Source organism: Mirounga angustirostris, unplaced genomic scaffold, assembly GCF_029215605.1.
Source record: "Mirounga angustirostris isolate CCGP_5_RB_7025 unplaced genomic scaffold, mMirAng1.0.hap1 SCAF_16, whole genome shotgun sequence".
Taxonomy (NCBI): Eukaryota; Metazoa; Chordata; class Mammalia; order Carnivora; family Phocidae; genus Mirounga; species Mirounga angustirostris.
This window is the reverse complement of record NW_026991724.1, coordinates 27,557,217-27,579,397: the sequence shown is the minus strand read 5'-3', so window position 1 is coordinate 27,579,397 and position 22,181 is coordinate 27,557,217. Positions and strand designations below refer to the sequence as shown.

The 22,181-nt window shown below is 42.6% G+C and overlaps 1 protein-coding gene across 2 annotated transcripts; it reads left to right on the top strand.

Moving 5' to 3' along the window:
- The first annotated feature begins 165 nt into the window (after positions 1–165).
- OGFOD1 (2-oxoglutarate and iron dependent oxygenase domain containing 1) lies at positions 166–22,149 on the top strand. Of its 2 annotated transcripts, none has more exons than XM_045891096.1 (13): positions 166–384; positions 2,076–2,221; positions 6,526–6,572; positions 9,921–10,021; positions 12,929–13,045; positions 13,590–13,681; positions 13,888–14,016; positions 14,300–14,413; positions 15,834–15,913; positions 16,203–16,516; positions 20,268–20,390; positions 20,866–20,924; positions 21,430–22,149. In XM_045891096.1, exons 1-13 carry the CDS (start codon positions 231–233, stop codon positions 21,589–21,591), a joined length of 1,638 nt encoding a protein of 545 aa, XP_045747052.1. In that variant the 5' UTR covers positions 166–230; the 3' UTR covers positions 21,592–22,149. The 2 variants fall into 2 exon arrangements, with proteins under 2 accessions (XP_045747052.1, XP_064437113.1); XM_064581043.1 differs by lacking the exon at positions 166–384 and adding an exon at positions 425–917.
- The last annotated feature ends 32 nt before the right edge of the window (positions 22,150–22,181 follow it).

Sequence of the window (22,181 nt, the reverse complement as noted above, 5' to 3'; positions counted from 1 at the left end):
GAGGCGGAGGCCAGCCGGGCCAAGCGCCACTAGGCCAATCGCTGATGAGATGGCCGCAATATCTAGAGCTTCCATTGGTAAACCAGGAATGGGTTCCGCCTCCTTTTACTTTGATACTTCCTATTGGTCGGCGCTGGGGAACACGGGAAAGGGGGCATTCTGGGAATTGTAGTCAGCCTAGGAAAGTAGCTGCTTAATCAGTGTGGCGTGGGTCTGTAGCTTAAGAGAAGATGAATGGGAAACGGCCAGCTGAGCCAGTTTCTGGCCGGACGGGGAAAAAGGGAAAGAAGGAGGTGATAGCGGAGTTTTCGGACGCTGTCACCGAAGAAACCTTGAAAAAGCAGGTGTCTGAGGCCTGGAGCCGCAGGACGCCGTTCCGTCACGGTAACCCGGTGCTGTGAAGGGGGAGCAGGGTCTGGGGGGGCCTCTGAAAGTCCTACCAATCGAGTCGAGCCCCGGGCAGCGGGGCCACGAGGGAAGAGGCCCTTGGAGACAGTGTGACTTTGGCCACCTTTGACTCTCCTGCTGCCCTCTATCATTCCAAGTTCGGGTTGGATTTAGAAATCTGAGGAGGAAGAAACGTAGGCCCGAGAGTTGGGAAGCAGAGGGCATGGCATGCAAGTTCGTATTTCCTCCGAGGGCAAAGATCGGTTATCCCAAAATCGTGTAGCCAGAGCATTTATTGTGAGCTGCCAGATGGCTGGCGCCTGAGCTTACTCGTTTTTACACGCCTGTAGGCCGACTACGTGACCTATGGGAGTAAACGAGTGTTGAGCAAGGGAAGAAACTCACCTTGAACGATTCCAGCCTCAGCTTCAGATATCACTTTAGAGGATAAGAATTCCGCTTCATGCCGCATGCTTTCCCTCCTAGAGTTTGCCATGATTTGGGTTTCAGTTGTTAAGTGCTTCGAAGGGGTGAGTCCTGGGTGTCTGGATGCACATAAAAGGTGATAGCTCAGTGTCTAAAGGGCAAGCTCTGTACCCCCAGGGACTTGTCAATATCCTCAGCTGTAGGATGGAAATAGTGATAATGTCTATCACAGGGTTGCTGAGGAGATGAAGTGACATTATGCATGTAAAACACCACTGTGTTTGGCACGGGGTAGGTGGCGGTGGTGGTGATGGTAGTGGTGGTGACTATTAATATTAGGAGGGTACCTAGAGTATCAGAGGCAGTGGCTAAAATGTTGAGACAGAAATCAAGGCATCGAGGAGTTTTGCTTGAACCGATTTTTTTAAAAAGTGTATGTTGTAACTTCCTTCCTCCAACAGTAACTTGGAGAAAGAAAAGACAGAGTTGAAGAAAAATTGCCAGCCAGTATTGCTGTTCTCATTTTTTTTAGGGGTTGGGGGTGGGCAGAGGGAGAGGAGAGAGAGAATCTTAAGCAGGCTCCTCCCCTAGCATGGAGCCTGCGGTGAGGCTCTGTCTCACAACCCTGGGATCATGACCTGAGCCAAAATCAAGAGTTGGATGCCTAACCAACTGAGCCACCCAGGTGCCCCTCTATTCTCATTTTTCATTTGCTCCTTTCACTTTAATTTTGGGGGAAATGAATAAGGAATCTAAAATATATTCAGTTCAATAGCTAATCATTGAACTAAAAAACGCAAAAAAGAGCAGGAACCTTAATTTAGTGATATCACCTGTATTCCTAAGGACTCGTATTTTGAACACAATATATTTAAAAAGTAGTATTGAGGGGCACCTGGGTGGCTCAGTCGTTAAGCCTCTGCCTTCGGGTCAGGTCATGATCTCAGGGTCCAGAGATCGAGCCTCGCATTGGGCTCCCTGATCAGTGGGAAGCCTGCTTCTCCCTCTCCCACTCCCCCTGCTTGTTCCCTCTCTCGCTGGTCTCTCTCTGTCAAATAAATAAAAATCTTTAAAAAAAAAAAAAAAGTAGTATTGAATGGGGTAAAGAAAAAAGGGAAGAGCTTATAATTCTTCCCCCAAGTCTTTTGGTACTAGATTTCTGAAAATTCATGATCATTCCCTTTTGTATTCCCTCTGCCATGCTACTCAGGTCAAAAATACAAAAGGGGAAAAAGCCATAAGTAATGTTTTCCTTCCAACAGAGGCCATTGCCATGGACATGGATCCCTTTCTTCACTGCGTGATCCCAAACTTCATCCAAAGCCAAAACTTTTTGGAAGGGCTTCAGAAGGAACTTTTGAACTTGGACTTCCATGAAAAGTATAACGATTTATATAAGTTCCAGCAGGTATTTATGTCCCTTTCACATTCACTCTTCCACTTAAGAAATGCTTTATCTACAGAATCATTCCTTACCTTTAGACTTGAGGTTTTAGATTGGGTTTGCCTTGGAGGGTCCTTGCCTTGACATCGCTAAAAGCATTCCTTCATTTCACATAAGCTTACTGAGTGTTAATGATGTGTTAGGTGCTATAATTATTGCATGGGAGCCTCTGACAGTTCCTGCCCTGTAAGACTAAACTAAGAGAAGTGCTAGTGATGGTGACTATCTAGCGATAGTCAAGAAATACAGTAAGCCAGTAAGTTAAGTACATTATAAACAAAGGGGATTAAGTGCATTTTGAGGATTGGTATGCTGAAGAGGGTTGCACGTTGGAAAATAATACCTATTTAAATTTTTAATTCATGTCCTTATTTTAGGTGACTTGATGTATGCTGTGCATCGCAGTATGTCCGCAGAGAGTGAGATCTATTCTTTTTTTGGTGGACAGTTTAACTTGGCAGGAAAGACCGTATCAAAATCAGGGCCAGTTTTTCCACTCTTAGAAGACAGGGCTCAGTCTAGGTATAGAAATACAGGTCATTGGTTTCCCCAGTTTGAGGGGAAATATCTTTTTAGTACATGGTATACATCACTCTTGGAAATCCTTTATGAAATCTCAAGGATATCAGCCCTTAAAAATCACAGAATAAAATAAAAATGAAAAAGATGAAGGATTATTTTGTTTTCTTTGCATTTAACCCTTTGATTTCTCTTTATCTGGGATAAAAGAGTAAATAACAGGATTTCCTTCTCTTTTATTCTTTTGCACTAGAGCTGATTATGTCCCCCAGTCTCTATCTTTGGGCCTTAACACATATGATTAACCAAGTTAAATATACACATGATATGACTCTTAATAAGTCAGGAAATCTGACAAAATTAAACTTTTATCCTAGTGAAGTTACATAGGTTAATTAAAAGTCACAACTGTCTGCCTTTGTAATTATATCAACTTCAATAACAGTAGGTCTCTTTGTTGATTTAGGGCTATATGTATCTCTGATTACAAAAACTGAGGATTTAAACTGGTTTTTACTTGATGCAATTTGGTAGATGAAAACACTTCTAACTGTGATGTCAGTGAGTGGCAATATAATAAAAAGGGCTCTGGGTAATGAGGAGGGGGAAAAAGATTACTTTAGATCACATGGGTGTTAGGTGAAACTGTGCTCTGCTGTGAATAATTTTTACTATGCTCACTTTGGGATTGAACTTCTTCATTCTAAAACAGTAGATGCAAAACCTATTTTCAGTCTCCTGTCCCTTCAGACTTTGCTTATATCCTCTTTTCTTTGCTTGTGCTGTGAAATATCTTAATAATGGGGTCTATAACATCTTACAACCTTCCTAAACAAGTGTGTCAGTAGGAGTTGCCTGATATTCTGGATATTTTAAAGCAAGTGTTACTGAGTGCATGCTTTATGCCATGCTAAGTGCTTTATATTTATTAATTCATTAATAAATTCTCATAACAGAGAATGAATGAATGAATTCATTAAATCCTCATAACAGTCCTATGAAGGAGGTACCTTCCTATTCCTGTTTACAGATGAGGGGAGTACACTGGTTTTTTTCTTCTCTTCTGGATCATTCCCTGTGACATGTGAAAGAAAGCTGTTCCTAGGGGCGCCTGGGTGGCTCAGTCATTAAGTGCCTGCCTTCGGCTCAGCTCATGGTCCCAGGGTCCTGGGATCAAGCCCCACATCGGGCTCCCTGCTCAGCGGGGAGCCTGCTTCTCCTTCTCCCACTCCCCCTGCTTGTGTTCCCTCTCTCGCTGTGTCTTTCACTGTGTCAAATAAATAAAAGAAAGAAAGCTGTTCCTAAGAAAAAAATGCTTTTGACCTAACTTTGCCCTTTACCCCATTCCTCTGCTCCTCTTGACAGTAGAATTCCATATAAGTTGTCTGTACTTTCTCAAATACTCCTTCTCTCATTCTCCGTCAAGCCCATTTTGCATCAGGCTTTTACCTACAGCTCCACTGAAACTACACTCGTCGGGCTCACTCAGGATTCATTTTACTTGACCTTCCAGCTGCATTTGAGATTACTCCTTCCTCCTGGAGATATTTTCTTTACTTTCGGGATACCACGCTCTCAGAGTCTTCCTTCTACCTCCCTGGCAAGCCCTTGGTTTCCTTTGATAGGTCTTCCTTTTGTACCTAACTTCTTTTTTTTTCTAAAGATTTTATTTATGTATTTAATTGACAGAGAGAGAGAGAGACAGCATGAGGGGGAACACACGCAGGGGGAGTGGGAGAGGGAGAAGCAGGCTTCCGGCCGAGCAGGGAGCCCGACGCGGGGCTCGATCCCAGGACCCCGGGACCATGACCTGAGCCGAAGGCAGTCGCTTAACCAACTGAGCCACCCAGGCGCCCCCTAACTTCTTAATGATAGAGTACTTTAGGGCTTTGCCCTTGGGCCACTTCCTGGCAGATTTCCAGGGACTCCCATGGCTTTGCCTCTACTCTTGGATATCTTTTAAGTGTCTCACAGTTATGTCCAAAACTAAACTCTTGGTCTTCTCCCCCTAAGTCTGCTCCACCTGCAAATTTACCCATCCAGTGAATGGCAACTCGATCTTTCCAAGTGGCTCAGGCTAAAAACCTTCCATTCCTCTCTCACCTCATACCTAGTTCGTCAGGAAATTCTGCAGGCTCTCTCCTCAAAACATATCCAGAAAAACCCACTTCTTTCCACTTGTACTACCAACAGCCAGTCCAAGGCATCCTTGCCTCTCATCAGAATTACACTTGTAGTTTATTGGCCAGTTCACTGCTTCCATTCTTGCCCACCTACACAATCACAGACATTGTGTTCTTTTAAAACGGCAATGGACCCAAGAGAATTGAAAACATGTGCACATGAAAACAGGTACACAAATGGTCATAGCAGGTTATTCATGATATCTTAAAAAGTGGAAAGAACCCAAATGTCCATGACCTGATGAATGGACAGATGAGTGTGGTCTAGCCACACGGTGGAGTATTACTCAGCCAGGAACAGGAATGGCATAGCAATGCTGCTGCAACATGGAGGAGCCTTGACAATATACTGAGAGAAGCTAGACATGCAAGGCCACGTGCTGTAGGATTCCGCTTATCTGTAATGTCCTGACTAGGCAAATCCATATAGAGAGGCAGAAAGTAGATTAGCGGTTGCCAGGACCTTGGGGAGAAGAGTATGTACGGTGACTGCCTAATGAGTATAGGGTTTCTTTTTGGTGGGGGGATGATAAATGTTCTGGAATCAGATAATGGTGGTGGTCGCACAACATCGCGTATATACGAAAATCTACTGAATTACACATTCAGATGGTTAAAATGATAAATTTTATGTTACGTGAATTTTATCTCAATTTTTAAAAATGTAAATGGGATCCTATTACTCCTTTGTTCAAAGCCTCCAAAGGTTCCTCATTTCTTTGTCAGAAAGCCAAAGTACTTAGAAGAGTTCTAACGCATCCCATTGCCTCTTTGGCCTCATCTCCTACTGCTGTCCCCCGCACTCTCTACACTCTAGCCACGCAGTCTCCTTGGATGTTTTGACTAGACCAGGCATGCTTCACACCCAGGACCTTGAATCCTTTTTTTTTTTTTTTTTTAATTAATTTGTCTATTTTGAGAGAGAGTGTGCGTGGGGCAGGGCATGGCACAGGGAGAGGGAGAGAGAATCTCAAGCAGCCTCCATGCTGAACAGGGGACCTGACATGGGAGCCTCACGACCCTGAGATCACAACCTGAACTGAAATCAAGAGTCAGACACTTAACCGATTGAGCCACCTGGGCACCCCAGGACCTTGAATCCTCTTTGCCTAGATATTCCCTTGGCATGTTTCCCAACCTCCTTCAAGGCTTTGCTTCACTCAGCAAAATCAAGCCTGGCCATCGTGTTTGTACTTGCAAACCCTTTCCCACCTTCAGCATGCCCAGTACCTCATATCCTGCTGGTTTTCCCTGTGCCTTTGTCCCCTTCTTTCATGCTAACAATCAGCTTTTTATGTTTACTGTCTGTCTCCCTCAAAAAGAATATAAGCTCCACTGTCGATAACTATTTAAATATTTGTTGAATGGAGTAAGGCCCAGGGGGGTTAAGTAACTTGCCCGAGTCATAGAGCTGCCATATGGAGGGGCCACAGGTCAAAGCCAGGCAGCTTGGCTTCAGTCCAGGCTCTTCGCCACAATCCTACACTGCAAGGGCACTCACTGAACTGCTTTTCTCTGTGTGTAATATATAAAGGAAATCCTTTTTTTTCTTTTTCTATGATCAAGTCGGATGATTTGAAGAAGAGAAGAGAGCCTCACATCTGTGCTTTAAGGTAAACAATCATATTTGTCAGGTGCAGAAAATGTTACATCATATAACGTTATGTCATTATCCCATTTTGTAGAGGAGAAAACAGATTGAGAGATTAAGTAACTTCTTCAAGGCTTCCTAGATGAAAACCGAGGGAGCTAAGCTACAAACTCAAATCAGTCTGATTCCAGGGCCCACCTTCTCAGTGATAAAATGTTCAGCTTTGTTAGTAATCAAGGAAACACTGCTGGAACCATTTTTCACATATTAGGTTGGCAAATATTCGAAACAAAATCCCCCAGTGTTGACAGAAGTATCGATCCCTTTCTTAGATGATGGTTTTGAAAAATGTATCAAAACTCTTAAAATTATGCTTCCCTTTTTATAGTATCATTCCACTTATAAGAATTTATCCTGAGAAAATAATTAAGGATGTGCTCAAAAATTTCATACAAGATTGCATGTTGTAATGTTGTTAAAAATAGTGGGGAAAAAATGTTCTAAAGACTTATTCATTTTAGAACGAGAAAGAGAGAGAGAGAGTGCGTGTGCTCTAGTGCAAGTTGGGGGAGGGGCAGAGGGAAAGGGAGAAAGAATCTTCAAGTAGACTCCCTGCTGAGCTCAGAGCCCAATGCAGGGCTCGATCCCATGACCCTGAAATCATGACCTAAGCCGAAATCAAGAGTCGGACACTCAACCCACTGAGCCACCTGGGTGCCCCAAAATAGTAAAAAACTATATACAAATTAAAAGGCCATGCATTGAGATTTATATAGATAATGGTAAAAGCATGAGCGGAAAACTCTACAACCATTGAATATGATGTGTGAATTTTAATACATGAGAATGATAAACCTGATTTCACCGATTCTAAGACACATTTCTTCTTTTACATTTTAGCACTGCTGGGGTCCAGTGTCTCACAAATTACTATTGTGTCCTATTTTAATTGGCAACATTTTTTTAAGTGATAGCAAAACAATAATACTTCTTACAGAGGAGGCATATTAGAGTTGATGCAGTACACTTGTCGAGAGAAAAGATGGGGCGCCTGGGTGGCTCGGTCGGTTAAACGTCTGCCTTCGGCTCAGGTCATGATCCCAGGGTGCTGGGATCGAGCCCCGCATCGGGCTCTCTGCTCAGAGGGAAGCCTGCTCCTCCCTCTGCCTGCCATTCCCCCTGCTTGTGCGTGTGTGCTCTCTCTTTCTCTTTCTCTCTCTGTCAAATAAATAAGTAAATAAAAATCTTTTAAAAAAAGAGAAAAGTCGTTAAAACAGCACACACAGTGTGAATGATTTTTAAAAGATATATTTGGCTATCTGTGTACAAAGGAAAAAAGAGAAGAATGGAATGTTTAAATCTGGCTAGTTGGATTTCACATTTTTTTTAACAGTTCCTTTTTACTTATAGAGGGTTTTTTCCCCTAGTTTTGCTACAGTAGGCACATGTTACTTTGTAATCACGGTTTTTCATTTATACAGAGGTCATTTTTTCCTCGTTCTCTTTTTTCCTCTGGGACATTTTGATATAGGATGGCAGTCTGCACAGATTGTTATTTCTTCCCAATTCTGAAGTATTACTCATGTATTAACTGCACCTCATAATATCTCATATTTATGTAGACCTTTTGTTATTGTTGTTCCAAAGAGAGATGATCGCACTGCACTGTAAGGCATTATCTCTTTAGTTCACAGCACACTCTGGTAAGCCTTTCCTGTGGGACTGAGGTTCCATTCTATTCCCACAGGATAATAGCCGGATGGTGTGTTAGACGGGATTCCTTGGTCTATAGAAAGGTGATCTTTATACTTCCCAGTTGGGCTCTGTGATTTCTCCGTTATATTCGATTAACAAATGAGAATAATGGCAGAAAGTAACCCTGGCCTTGTGACCCTTTCATAGTGACTAGAGGAAGAACTTTTTATGGAATACATTTGAGGAGGCCAGTGTTACCAGTAAAAGAGGGATTTAAGGCTTTGATCATAGTTGCTTAAAGCATCAAGACTTTGCAGAAATGTTTGCTACCCACATCGCAAGCCTGGTTCAGCACTTTGTTCTGCTGGCTCATTAAATACAAGTTGCAACTCTGTTTTTGAAGTTACATGGCATTTCTGGTTGGACCAACCTAGCACAGCGTTTTTTAGAATTTTTTGGTTTGGTAATGTAAAGTGTGGAAAAGGGACTTGGTATTAAAATCTTAGGAGATCAGCCTGGAGACTTGATACTTAGTTATGAACAGCACAGTTGCATTTTATGGGAATTTCAATTGTGTACATTTGGACTAAGATGATCCAAAAAATACTGTCTGTGTGTGCAAAATGTGAACCGATGTAAGTCCTTTCAAAATGTTTTCTTTTTGGGGGGGCTTTTTTTTTTTTTTAAAGATTTTATTTATTTATTTGACAGAGAGAGACACAGCAAGAGAGGGAACACAAGCAGGGGGGAGTGGGAGAGGGAGAAGCAGGCTTCCCGCGAAGCAGGGAGCCTGATGCGGGGCTCGATCCCAGGACCCTGGGATCATGACCTGAGCTGAAGGCAGACGCTTAACGACTGAGCCACCCAGGCGCCCCCTTTCAAAATGTTTTCAACTCATGAAGATTCACATACTTCCAAAGTTGATTGGCTGAGTGAGTTATAAATTGTGTTAAAGAGATTTCTATACAGAGAGCCCCATTAGCTGGCAAATGGAAATGTTCAGCATCTCTTACTGGTATTGTGCTGGCATCAGAACTTCTATAAAAGATTTTCCTGAGCCTACAGTTAGCATAATATTCACTGTTATTGCAACTTAAAGTTTTTAATCTGCAACAGTGTCACCCAAATGGTCATTAAGCAGTGCAGTAGTATTTAGTGCCAAAAAACATGTCTAAAAATCAGTAACCTCGGAAAGGAACATCAGGGTGCTAAATTATGACAGAGGGCAAAGCACTGCCGTGCTAGAGCATACTATCAATTTAAGAGGAAGAAAGTAAAATGAAATAGCAGAGCAAAACTATATTACAGTAGATGGATTTGTTTTTGTTTTTGTTTTTGTTAAGATTTTTTATTTATTTGCGAGAGAGAGAATGAGAGACAGAGAGCATGAGAGGGAGGAGGGTCAGAGGGAGAAGCAGACTCCCCGCCGAGCAGGGAGCCCGATGTGGGACTCGATCCCAGGACTCCAGGATCATGACCTGAGCCGAAGGCAGTCGCTCAACCAACTGAGCCACTCAGGCGCCCAGTAGATGGATTTGTATTTCTTTCTCTTTATTTCAGTTCCAAGGCCTAAACTGTGCAAGTTTCAAGAAGCTACTACAGCCTCCAGGGAAAAGTAGCTGTGGCCGAGATCCAAATACTGTGGCTAACAGGTTACCTTTGTTGACATTTCTAGGAAAGTTCTGTTTGAAGATTTCCGGACTTGGCTTGCTGACATTTCCAAGATTGACCTGGAATCAACTATTGACATGTCCTGTGCTAAATATGAATTCTCTGGTAAGAAAGATAAAGCCCTTGATGTCTAGAGGACTTACAGGCTTTAGCTACACAGTGGCAGCAAGAGCATTGGTGTGCCAGGATCCTAGACTTGGGACACGTCCCCCCATAGCATTAGGACCTTCTTTTTTTTTTTTTTTAAGATTTTATTTATTTATTTGTCAGAGAGAGACAGCGAGAGAGGGAACACAAGCAGGGGGAGTGGGAGAGGGAGAAGCAGGCTTCCCGCGGAGCAGGGAGCCTGATGTGGGACTCGATCCCAGGACCCTGGGATCATGACCTGAGCCGAAGGCAGACGCTTAACGACTGAGCCACCCAGGCACCCCGAAAAGACTACATCCTTAAGGAAGAATCTTCGAACAGTATAGAAGGATACAGTGTAAACCTTGACAGTTCCCTGCACTTTCTCCTTGTCCCCCTTTCTCTTCAGAGGTATCCATTGTCACCAGTTCCCTTTGTGAGCAAAGAAATGTCTTTTTGAAAGCGTGTTTGCTTTTTCACCTGGAAGGAAAAGTGTTTTGCTTTGTTTCACTAAGTAAAATTTTGATGTGGGTTTACTCTCATACAGTATAAAGTATAAGGGGGAGGTATACATTGGTAACCACTTTTTGAGGCTAACTGAGTGATACACAGGATGAGTCCTATCAAAAGCCCTTTTTTTAAAAACTTTTTTTAATTGAAATCATTTCAAACTTACGGAAACATGGCAAGCATAGTATAGTTTTTTCCCATTTTACTTGAGAGTAGGTTGCCATCCTGTTCCAGGACCCCCATGTACTTCAGTGATTCCTACAACAAGGACATTCTCCTAGATGATGGCAATAAACCATCAAAATCAGGAAATTAGGATCAATACATTATTCCCATCCAGTCTGCAGGCTCCATTCAAGTTCCATTATTTGGTCCTTGATTGCAAAAGGATCCCGTCCAGGATTGCATAGTTGTCATGCCTGACTTGGTCTCCCACAATCTAGAACAGTTCTTCAGTCTTGCCTTGACTTTCATGATCTTAAGCCTTCTGAAGGTTTACAGATGACTCATTTTGTACATTTGCCCTCAATTTGGGTTTGCCTGATGCCTCCTCATGATTAGATTCAAGGCTTGCATTTTTGGTAGGAATGTTACAGAATTATGTGGGGGTTGTTTTGTTTTGTTTTGTTTTTTAGTACATCTTATCAAGTGGTATATGGTTTCTGTGTGTCATAGTCTAGTGATACTTTTTTTTTTTTAAGATTTTATTTATTTATTTGAGAGAGAATGAGAGACAGAGAGCACGAGAGGGAAGAGGGCAGAGGGAGAAGCAGACCCCCTGCTGAGCAGGGAGCCCGATATGGGACTCGATCCCGGGACTCCAGGACCATGACCTGAGCCGAAGGCAGTCGCTTAACCAACTGAGCCACCCAGGCGCCCCTAGTGATACTTTGATTACTTAATTAAGGTGGTAACTGATGTCAGGCTTTCCCACTGTAAACTTGTTCTTTTTCTTTCTATAAGTGAATAAGAATTTTGTGGGGAGATACTTAACAATTATGTAAATATCCCATTTCTCCTCCAACTTTGATTTGCTTATTTTAGCATCCTCTGGCATTCCCTTTACATTTACTGTCATTCTGTAAAGGAAACCTTCCTCTCTTCCCATTTATTTATTCATATATTTATTTACATCAGTGTGGCTTTATGGGTCACTATGTAACGGGCTGTAATCAGTTGCTATATTATAGTGATGCTCCTCTTGTCCCTGATTTGATCAAAGGGAGCACCTTACACTGATTTCCATGTCCTTTTGATGTGTCCCCATCATTCTTAATACATTTTACTTCCTAGCAGAACAAGATTTTTCCAAGCTCATCTTATATGTCCCCTGCTCTAGACCCAGAGTTAGCCATTCTTCCAAAGAACCCTGATTCCTTTTAGTGACGAATGATACTTAAAAATCAAGATCTGGACTCTGGGTGTTTTGCCATTAGGGTGTCACTGCTCCCAGGCCTTTCTGTGGAGAAGAGGTAGCAAATAGACGGATGCGCATGAGCACACATGCGTTTACATGTTTATGTATGTCAGTGTCTAGAAATATGTAGATATCTAACTAAATATCTCCATACATAGGAAAATCAATTCACACTGATTCCTCCAGTTCCAATTCAACACCATAAGGTTTATCCCAGATTTCTCCATTTCCGTATTTATAATTTCCTTCCTCAGCAGTGAGAACCATGGCTTCCGTCACCTTCAGGATATTTCTTTATCAAAACAATCCCTCCATGTGTGAACGATCACAGTTCACCATAGCAAATCCTCCCTCTCCTGCCCTGCAGGGATGCCTCCCTTGCTCAGTCCCACCTAACGGCTTTTAGAAGCTTTAGCTCAAGAAATTAATGGGAACTGCTACCAAAAGATCTATGTACAGTAATGGTCATTTGCTTATTGAAGCATTTTTCTTAACAGATGAGAAATGGAAACAATTAAGTCTAAGATTAATTAAAGGAGAAAGAAGGTAATTCATAATCCGTATAGTAGAATAACTACAGGGCCATTAAAAAAGCGATGACAGCTGTATATAGTGATGGTAGTAAAAAGGCCACAAAACAACCACTGTAGGACACCCATTTTTTTTTTTTTAAGCAAACGTATGTAGGAAAAGTGCTGGAAGAATATAAGCACAAATATTGTTAGTGATTATCTCTGGGGTCTGTCCATATGTGTGTTCTTCAGGGCTTTTAGAGTTCTCCGTGTTCCCAGTTGTATGTCTCTGATTATAAAACAGGAGAAACAAGTGTCATTTTACAAAGCTGGAGGAGCTCACATTGCAGGTGAATATCAGATGGACCGATACTAAAATGCAGGATCAGAGTAGTGGCTGCTCCTTGTCAGCTCGGGGACATTAAAGTACATGTTGCACTATTGCAGATGCCCTCCTCTGCCACGATGATGAGCTGGAAGGGCGCCGGATCGCCTTCATTCTTTACCTGGTTCCTCCCTGGGACAGGAGCTTGGGGGGCACCCTGGACCTGTATGACGTTGATGGTAAGAGAAGCGCGTACACATCAGCACCAGTAGCTACTTCTGAGCTCTTACACACAGTGTGTGTCCTCCTCTGAGGAGGGGGAGCGGACACCAGCCTTGACAGCCGCGTCCCTACATTGTACTTGTAGTCATTACTCCAGAGGTGGAGTCCATGAGCATGAGGACTAGTCAGACCCTACTCCTGAGTACTGACTGTGGAAAGCTGGAGCACGTGAAAAGCTGCCTGGGACCATCAGTGTGCCCGCGCCAGTCTGTCTGACAGGAAGTCAGGGTTGTTTCCTAATGACTGACACCAGATGTTGCCTCTCGAAAACTTTTCCGAACTTACCCCAGCCCTCATCGATAATAGACAGATGGCATAGTAAGAACAATGGTCAGGTAGCAGAACTGAGTGAAACAGATGGAAGAGGGTGACGTTTTGGGATCTGCAGGGTCCATCTACTTCCCCTTAGAAATCTGAGAATTGTCAAGGTGAAACAGGGCAGGCTGAAAGTGGTTAGTGGTAACAAAACCACATTTGTGATTGTCCTCTTTCCTGGTGCAGAACACTTCCAGCCGAAGCAGATCGTCAAGTCTCTTATCCCTTCATGGAACACACTGGTTTTCTTTGAAGTGTCTCCAGTATCCTTTCACCAGGTAAAGATTATAAACCACAAATATACAGAGTACTAAGGATCATGCTTTTTAGTCCCCTGTTATCGAAATGTGAGAGCTTCCTGTTGGACTTCCGTGGCCAGGTTGTGCGCGCATCCAGCGTGACGGATCCAGAAGTGAGCGCGCCTTGGCTAGCAATCGTCCCCCTCAGCGGGTACGTTCATGCGCTGTTGGCCTTGTCCTTTCAGGTGTCCGAAGTCCTATCTGAAGAAAAGTCACGTTTGTCTATAAGTGGCTGGTTCCATGGTCCTTCACTGACCCGGCCTCCCAACTACTTTGAACCTCTCATACCTCGGAGCCCTCACATCCCACAAGATGTAAGGATAATGCCTGTTGTCGGGATTCTTATCTTAGAAGCTTTACTGTATGGTTTGTTTTCCTGATAATGAAACTGGACTTTTGAGTTTCCTCTTTTGCTTTTCTTAGGTAAACTTTTGATAGTGTTTTTTTCTCAGGCAGAGTTTTCCAGCACTTTTATGTGTAACAAGGAGAAGATTATAAAGTGAGGCTTTGCATATATTTTACTAGCACGAAATGATGTAAGAACAAAAGCAATAGGAATTGTTAATTCACGTTTTGCATCTGCTGCTTCTTTGTAAGCATGAAATTTTGTATGATTGGATCAACCCTACTTATCTGGACATGGATTACCAAGTTCAAATTCAAGAAGAATTTGAAGAACGGTCTGAAATTCTCCTAAAGGAGTTCCTTAAGGTAAGCCAGCACGTTCTGTCCAGTGTATCTTGGGGACCTCAGTAGCAGGCCCTAACAGAATCTCACTGCTATAACAACTTGTGCTTTTGTCTTTCTCGCTTCTTGGGTGGGTAAACAGGCATCACTAAAGGAGTTTTGGGTTAGTTCCTGGTTAGAATGTTTATATCATCTTTTTCATAAAATATACAGGTGATGCTAGTAGCTAACATTGGTACCAGTTGTATGCTTAGTGGGTTGAGTCCCTTCGATGTTCCCCAGTTTTCTGGAATCCTAATGGTACACACGTACACGCACGCACGCTTCTACACTGACAGGGAGTTGTATGTAGCTTCCTTCCTATTCATTTGGTGAATATGGTTTCCTATCAGCTTACTATTGCTTTTAGTAAAAGATAATTAACTGAGCAGCACCCATTAATGAACGTTTGACAATGATACACAGCACATTTCAGTGGAGAGGGACTACATCAGGAGTCAGAAGACTTAATATTCATGCCCTGGCTCTGTGGTTTTACTAATGAGCAAATCACTGAATCTCCCAGAGCTTGTAGGTCTTCATCAGTTAAACTGGGATAAGACCTGCCTTGTTCATCCTGAAGAGTTGTTGTGAGGGCCAAACAAGATCATAGACACCGGTGTGGCACTTCACAGTTGACCCTGGGTCCCATGGAAGCACAGTCCCAAGAGCTGTTCCTCCACGAGAAACATACTGCCTCTCTCTCTCTCTCCCCCTCTCCCCTTCCCTCTTGAAATTTTAAAGCTGACATTAGCATATTAAGGAGTTTGAGAAATATTACAGTAAATAAACTTTGTTTGATCCTATTTTATTAAGCTTACCTAAACCAGGCTTTGGGATCCTCTTTCCTGTTTTACAGCTGATAGGACTGCTGTTTTGAGAACACTCCTTGGGAAGCCACATTAAACAAGTACATAGAAAGCCTCTTGTGGAGCAGATTTCAATAGATTAATCAGCTTCTTGCTCTGTACTTGGCTTTCTCTATTTAGAAAGCTGAATGCATAAAGGTGAGGCCTACAGAGACTTTTAGTGTGATGACATTGACCATTAAGCAGTTTCATTGTTTTTCCTCACATCTTATGAATTGAAGAGACCGTATTATGATCTTCATTTTATAAATGCAGGAGTCTGAGAGGTTTAGCGATCTGACATGAGACACACAACCGCTAAAGGAAATAGCCCAAATTGACACTCGGGTCTCTTGGCTAAAGCATGCTGATGATTTATCCAGTCTTTTTTCTGGCTGCACTGTATCAGGCCTGGGGGCCTTGGGCAAAAGGGGCGAATGTCCACTGGCCCTTTTAGGAATCAGCCAGCATGATTCTGCAGAGCGGCTCCACCTGCAAGACCAAGGTGGGATCATAGAGAGACCCACTGACTGCTTCTTTCTTTGCTCCTTTTCCAGCCTGAGAAATTTGCAGAGGTCTGTGAGGCTTTGGAGAAAGGAGACGTGAAATGGAGCAGCCGAGGTCCCCCTAACAAAAGGTAGAGCCACGACATTTGCCTTTGCGTTCGGCAACTGCCTGTTTGCCTGGAAGGCTCACTTCCAATAATAGGACATCTGCCAGTAGTAGGACATTGGCCCTGGTGATGTTCATTCCCAGGGACATCCAGTAGCAGGCCCTGACAGAGCCTCACAGTTACAACAAGCCGTGCTTTAGTAGGCTGTGCCAGGACTTCGGGAGCAGGGTACAAAACTAATGAACAGCTTTTCTTCCATGAGTCATTGTAGAGGTACGGTTTTGATGAACAACTTGGCATCACTGCTTTCCAGGTTTTATGAGAAAGCTGAGGAGAGCAAGCTTCCCGACATTCTGAAGGACTGCATGGAATTGTTCCACTCCGAGCCTCTGTTCTTGCTGCTCTCCAACTTCACAGGCCTGAAACTCCACTTCTTGGCCCCTTCAGAAGAAGATGAGGTGGCAAACCAAAAAGAGGGAGAAGGAGCCTCTGCGGCCGATAACCGTGAAGAAGGGACAAGCCATAGGTCCCCTGGGCCAGAGAACCATCAGACAGCCTTCTGCAATAACAGCCAGCAGAGCCAGGGACAGACAGACCCAGAGTCAGAGGAAAATGAAGCAAAGGAAGGTAAGCCGTTGATATCAGTTGTCCTTACTAAACCATTAAACATTCACTATTCAATTATTGATTCATCTAACAACTATTACTCGAGCATCCATGATCTGCTAGGCCTGTTTCGGGAGCTGGAGGACAGAACAAGCAAGGTCTCCGCTCTCCCAGAGTTTATGTTCTAGTGGGAGAGGACAGAGATTAAATGTGTCCACAGACCACAAGAAAACATAAGCTAATAAAAGTGGTTTGCAGAAAACTTGAACGGGTTGTGTGCTGAGGAACAACGACCGAGTGGCCTCTTAGGTGACCGGGCAACTGGAAGAACCTGTCTCAGGAGCTGCCATCTAAGCTCCGATCGGAATAACAAGAAGGATCTGTGGGAAGAATATTCTAGGTAGGAGGAGCAGCTCATACATTCTATTAGGCTGAAAATATACTTCAACAGTGGACAGAAATAGGACTGGCTTTGCCCCAAACTACTCTAAAACATAACATCGAAGAGAGGAAGGTGAACACAGCTTATTTCTGCCAAGGACCAATAATAGCCTAAGAAAAACCTCCTTGAATTTGGGAAAATAGGTAGAAGGAAATTTATTAATTAAAGTAGAGGAAGTCTAAGGGCACCTGGCTGGTTCAGACGGAAGAGCATGTGACTCTTGATCTTAGGGTCATGAATTTGAGCCCCACATTGGGCGTGAAGATTAGTAAGAAAAAATAAATAGGCTTAAAAAAAAAAGTAGAGGAAGTCTTTAATTATCTACAGACAAGATCAAACAGAGAAAAATATAGGAAATTTAAGAGGTGAGTCTTCTGTGGAAATTTTGGCACCCATAAGTGAGCGGCTACCAAATGAGCGTACACGGCTCGGCACCTACTAAATCAGACGAGAAAATCTGCTGCCCGATTCCTCTCCTCAGTTGTACTCTCCCTGCTTCCACTCTGATTTTTGGAGAAGGCCCCTGTTGCAGTTAGAAGAGCAAAGACAAGGAAGGTGGATGCCCATGGACACATAGCCAGCAGTGTGACACAAGAACCACATAATGCAGATTCTGTGGCCTCGCAGACTGACCTGTCGCTTTGGTCACCACGGATTTAGAACAACCAGAGCCAGGTGGCTTTTTCTGTGCTAGTCAATACACAGGATAGCCTTTCTTTAAGATAAAGGTTGGCTTTCCTTGATAATTGATACTGGCTTCCATACCTGGGCCCTAAAAAGAATGAGGTGAAGATCAGTGGGGCCTCATGGGCTTTTTTAAAAAAGTATCTGTTGGGGTGCCTGGGTGGCTCAGTCAGTGAAGCGACTTTGGCTCAGATCATGATCCCGGAATACCGGGATCAAGTCCCACATCGGGCTCCCTGCTCAGTAAGGAGCCTTCTTCTCCCTTTCCCCCTACTTGAGCTCTCTGTCAAATAAATAAATAAAACCTTAAAAAAAAAAAAAAAGTGCTTACTTATCTCTATTCCTTTTTGGTTTCATTTTCATGGGAACCTGGACCTTGGAAAAAATCTATACAGGCAGCCAAAGGATGCTTTATTACTGAGCATCTACTGTATGCAAGGCCCTGGGCCAAAGCAGGTGGGAATACAGAGATAAATGTGAAAAGTAACTGTAAAGTTCGTCATCTTAAAGAAAATGGTGGGGACAAAGCCGTGAAGGAGCAGAATTTTCCTATTTTATTAAAGTTAAGCTGGCATGAACTCGAATGAGAGGTTTTATAACTTCAAGATGTTAAATGTAACCCACATGGTACCAACAAAGAAAGTAGCTATAGGATATACGTAGAAGAAAATGAGAAAAGAATTTAAACATTTCAATACCAAAAAACACAAAAGACTGTAATGCAGGGACAAAAAAAGCTATAAGGCATTTAGAAAACAAATAGCAAAGTGACAGAATTAAGCCCCTCTTTCCTAGTAATTACCTTAAATGTAAATGACAATCAAAAGACAGAGATTGGCAGAATAGACAGGAACACAGGATTCAACTATCTGCTATCTACAAAACACTCACTCGAGATCCAGAGACACAAACAGATTGAGAATAAAAGCATGGAGAAAGATGTTCCATGCGAATAGTAACCAGAAGAGAGCAGGAGTGGCTCTACGAATATCAAACAAAGTAGACTATTTATTTATTTATTTATTTATTTATTTATTTATTTATTTTTATTTATTTATTAATTAAGGCTCCATGCCCAACATGGGGCTCAAACTCATGGCCCTGAGATCAAGAGTTGCATGCTCTCCCGATTGAGCCAGCCAGGCACCCAAACAAAATAGATCGTAACTCAAGAAAGATTAGAAGAGACAAAGAAGGACATTCTATATTTGTAAAAATTCAGTACAGCAGGAAGATACAACAGTTACAAATCTTTATGCACCTGATGACAGACTGAAATTTTATGAAGCAAAAACTGACAGAATTGAAGGAAGAAATCAGACAATTCTACAGCAGTAGTTGGGAGAGGTCAGCGCCCGAGAGGACTTAACCCAATAAAACCAGCTAGATGTAACAGGTGTAATACAGAGCATTCTACCCACCAACAGCAGCATATACATTCTTCTCAAGTGAACATGGGACATTTTCCACGACAGACGATAAGTTAGGCCACAAATTTAGTCTCAGTAGATTTTAAAAGCTAGATACCGGGGCACCTGGCTGGCTCAGTCGGTGGAGTGTGTGACTCTTGATCTTGGGTTTTAAGTTCAAGCCCTACGTTGGGTCTAGAGATTATTTAAAAATAAAATCTTTAGAAAAGTAAAAAATAAAAGATATCATACAAAGTAGCTTCTCTAACCACAACAGGATGAAGTTAAAAAGAAACAAGCGATCATCCTCCATGAAAAGACATGGAGGAACCTTAAGTGCATATTGCTGAGTGAAAGAAGCCAGTCTGAAAAGGCTATTTATTGTATGATTCCAACACTATGACATTCTGGAAAAGGCAGAACTAAGGAGAGAGTAAAATCAGTGGTTGGAAGGGATTAGGAGGAAGGAAGGGATGAATTAGGTGGAGCACAGAGCTTCTTTAGGGCATTAAAACCAATTCTGTATGATACGGTAATGATGGACACCCAACATTATGCATTGATCAAGACCCATAGAACGTATAGCACAAGGAGTGGACCCTAATGTCAACTATGGACTTTAGGCAATAATAATGTATGAGTATTGGTTTGTCAGTTGTAACAAGTGAATCACACTAAGATAAAACATTAATAATAGGAGATACAGGCAGATGGCAGGGGGAATCTATTTAAAATTATAATATGAATAAATATTATAATTATATACATATATATTATATATAATATATATTAAAATAATTATATTTATTCATATTATAATTTTTTATTTTGGCAGCTAAATGTATATTCCATCTAAAATTTCTTGTAAAAAAAGAAATAGAACATCAAGTCCCCCTGCCCCACCAAATAGTACATGGTACATTTCTGACAGTCACTGTAAGTAAGGCTGGTTTGGTGGAGCAGTAGGTCAGAAGGTTTATGGGAATGGTTTCCCTTTAGTGCTGGACCATTCCTACTTATTATTCCCTTGCACACTAGCAGTTGTATCAAAGTTATTTATTTTCTTAAGCAGGCTTCACACCCAGCATGGAACCCAACACGGGGCTTGAACTCACGACCCTGAGATCGAGACCTGAGCTGAGATCAAGAGTCAGACGCTGAACTGACTGAGCCACCAAGGCATCCCTGTATCAGAGTTATTTTAAGTTTTTTCTGGCCTTCTGTTGTTTCTTCTTAGACTCAAATGTTCCCACATGCCAGGGAGAACTGAGGCGTTGGAAGACTGGTCACTACACTTTGATCCATGACAACAGCAAGACTGAATTTGCCCTAGACTTACTCCTCTACTGTGGCTGTGAAGGTAAGAGGGTAGAAAGGACAATGCACTGTTACCTTGAGAGGGGCAGTCTCCTGGTGACCCCCTCCAGCTGACCAATTCAGAAGTGATGTGCCTTGGCCAGGATCCCAGATCATAGAAGCTTTCTGTTGGAGGGGATCTTGGGGGTCATGAACTTCAGTCTCCCAACCCAAAGGATTTATATCTGACCAAGGTATGGGGGGATGTGGACCAAACCATAATTTCCCTCCAAATAACCCCCCAGATCCACATCGTTTATGTAATTGTCCTTCCAGGTGCGTTTTATATTCAATTCTTAGTTTTCATTTCTTACTCAGTGTGGATTGAATGGTAAATTCAAGCTCATAAGTCATAGAGTTGGTTACTACGGAGCTCCCAGAGCCCCCAGCTTTAAGCAGCATGGGATTGGCAATGGAAGCAGAGGATGGAACTCTTGCAGTGAAAAATTTCTGAATGCTGTTTGTTTTCCCTTTGTAAGGCTGGGAGCCAGAATATGGTGGCTTTACTTCCTACATTGCCAAAGGTGAAGATGAAGAGGTAAGTTGCATCTGACAGCAAACTGCCCTTTTTAGTTCTTGAGGAAGCTTTTATTCTTCAGAAACCCAATTTTTATGACCTTCTGCCAGTGTCTTTAGCTGATAAATCCATGATGGTCTGCCTGGCAGTGGTTCTAATTTCTAGTAGAAAGTACTTGGCAGGGAATAAAGATGCCACAGGATAATCAGTAAGCATTGCTTCTACCCTACTGAGAAATTCCATGTAAGCTAAGAGTTACATGGTGCATTCCCATGAAATCTTTCAGTATAGTAAGAAATACATGCACTGGGTAAAATCGTTCTGGGTATGTGTTGGAATGGGGCTCACTGGAAAATGCCTTGACAGCCAGAGCAATAGCTCCTCCTAGTAAAGGATCTTTTAAAAGATTCCTATCGCCAGTCTAAGTACATGATGTGAAAACCATCTGTTCAGTGGTGAATCATTGAAGAAAAGAGTTGAGAATAAGTTCGGTGTTCTAATGTGTCATTGTATTGGCTTATTTCAGCTGCTAACAGTGAATCCAGAAAACAACTCTCTGGCACTGGTCTACAGAGACAGAGAGACTCTGAAATTTGTCAAGCATATTAACCACCGAAGCCTCGAACAAAAGAAAGCCTTCCCAAATAGAACCGGTTTCTGGGACTTCTCATTTGTCTATTATGAATGACAGGGCTGGGCAAAGCTGAAGGAAAGAGACCCTCGGGACTGGGAAGCATGCAGGAGCCACAAGGTGACCTGTGTGACGGTGTCCTTAAAATCTGTGTGTGGTAGGACTCATCATCACTGTCCTCAATCTAGACCTTGAGCTTGGAGCCAGGTACTTCTCTCTTGATTAAAAAAAAAGGCTTGTCTTTTTTTTTTTATTTTAACATTGAGTTTTTCATTTTCCATATGATCTTCCTTAGTGATTTTTTAAAAGTTTTTCTGTGTGGTAAAATATACACAACATCAAGTGTACCATTTTAACCATTTTTAAATGTACACACTTCAGTGACATTCAGTACATTCACATGGTTGTGCACCCGTCACCACCATCCACCTCCAGAACCTTTCCATCTTCCCGGACTGAAGCTCTGTCCCCGTGAAAGCGTAGCCCCCCTCCCCCAGCCCCTGGCAGCCCCCATTCCACTTTCTTTCTGTCTCTGTGTTCACAGAAGTGGAACAATACAATATTCGTCCTTCTGCAACTGGCTTATTTCACCGAGCATAAAATCTTCAAGGTCTATCCATGTTTCCAGTGTTTTTTTGTTTGTTTTT

Excerpts from the sequence above, each read along its gene's own strand:
- OGFOD1 (XM_045891096.1), top strand. The coding sequence starts at position 231 with ATGAATGGGAAACGGCCAGCTGAGCCAGTTTCTGGCCGGACGGGGAAA. Across the intron at positions 14,017-14,299 it reads GCCCTCACATCCCACAAGAT|CATGAAATTTTGTATGATTG; the intron begins GTAAGGATAATG and ends CTTCTTTGTAAG. Across the intron at positions 16,517-20,267 it reads GGAAAATGAAGCAAAGGAAG|ACTCAAATGTTCCCACATGC; the intron begins GTAAGCCGTTGA and ends GTTTCTTCTTAG.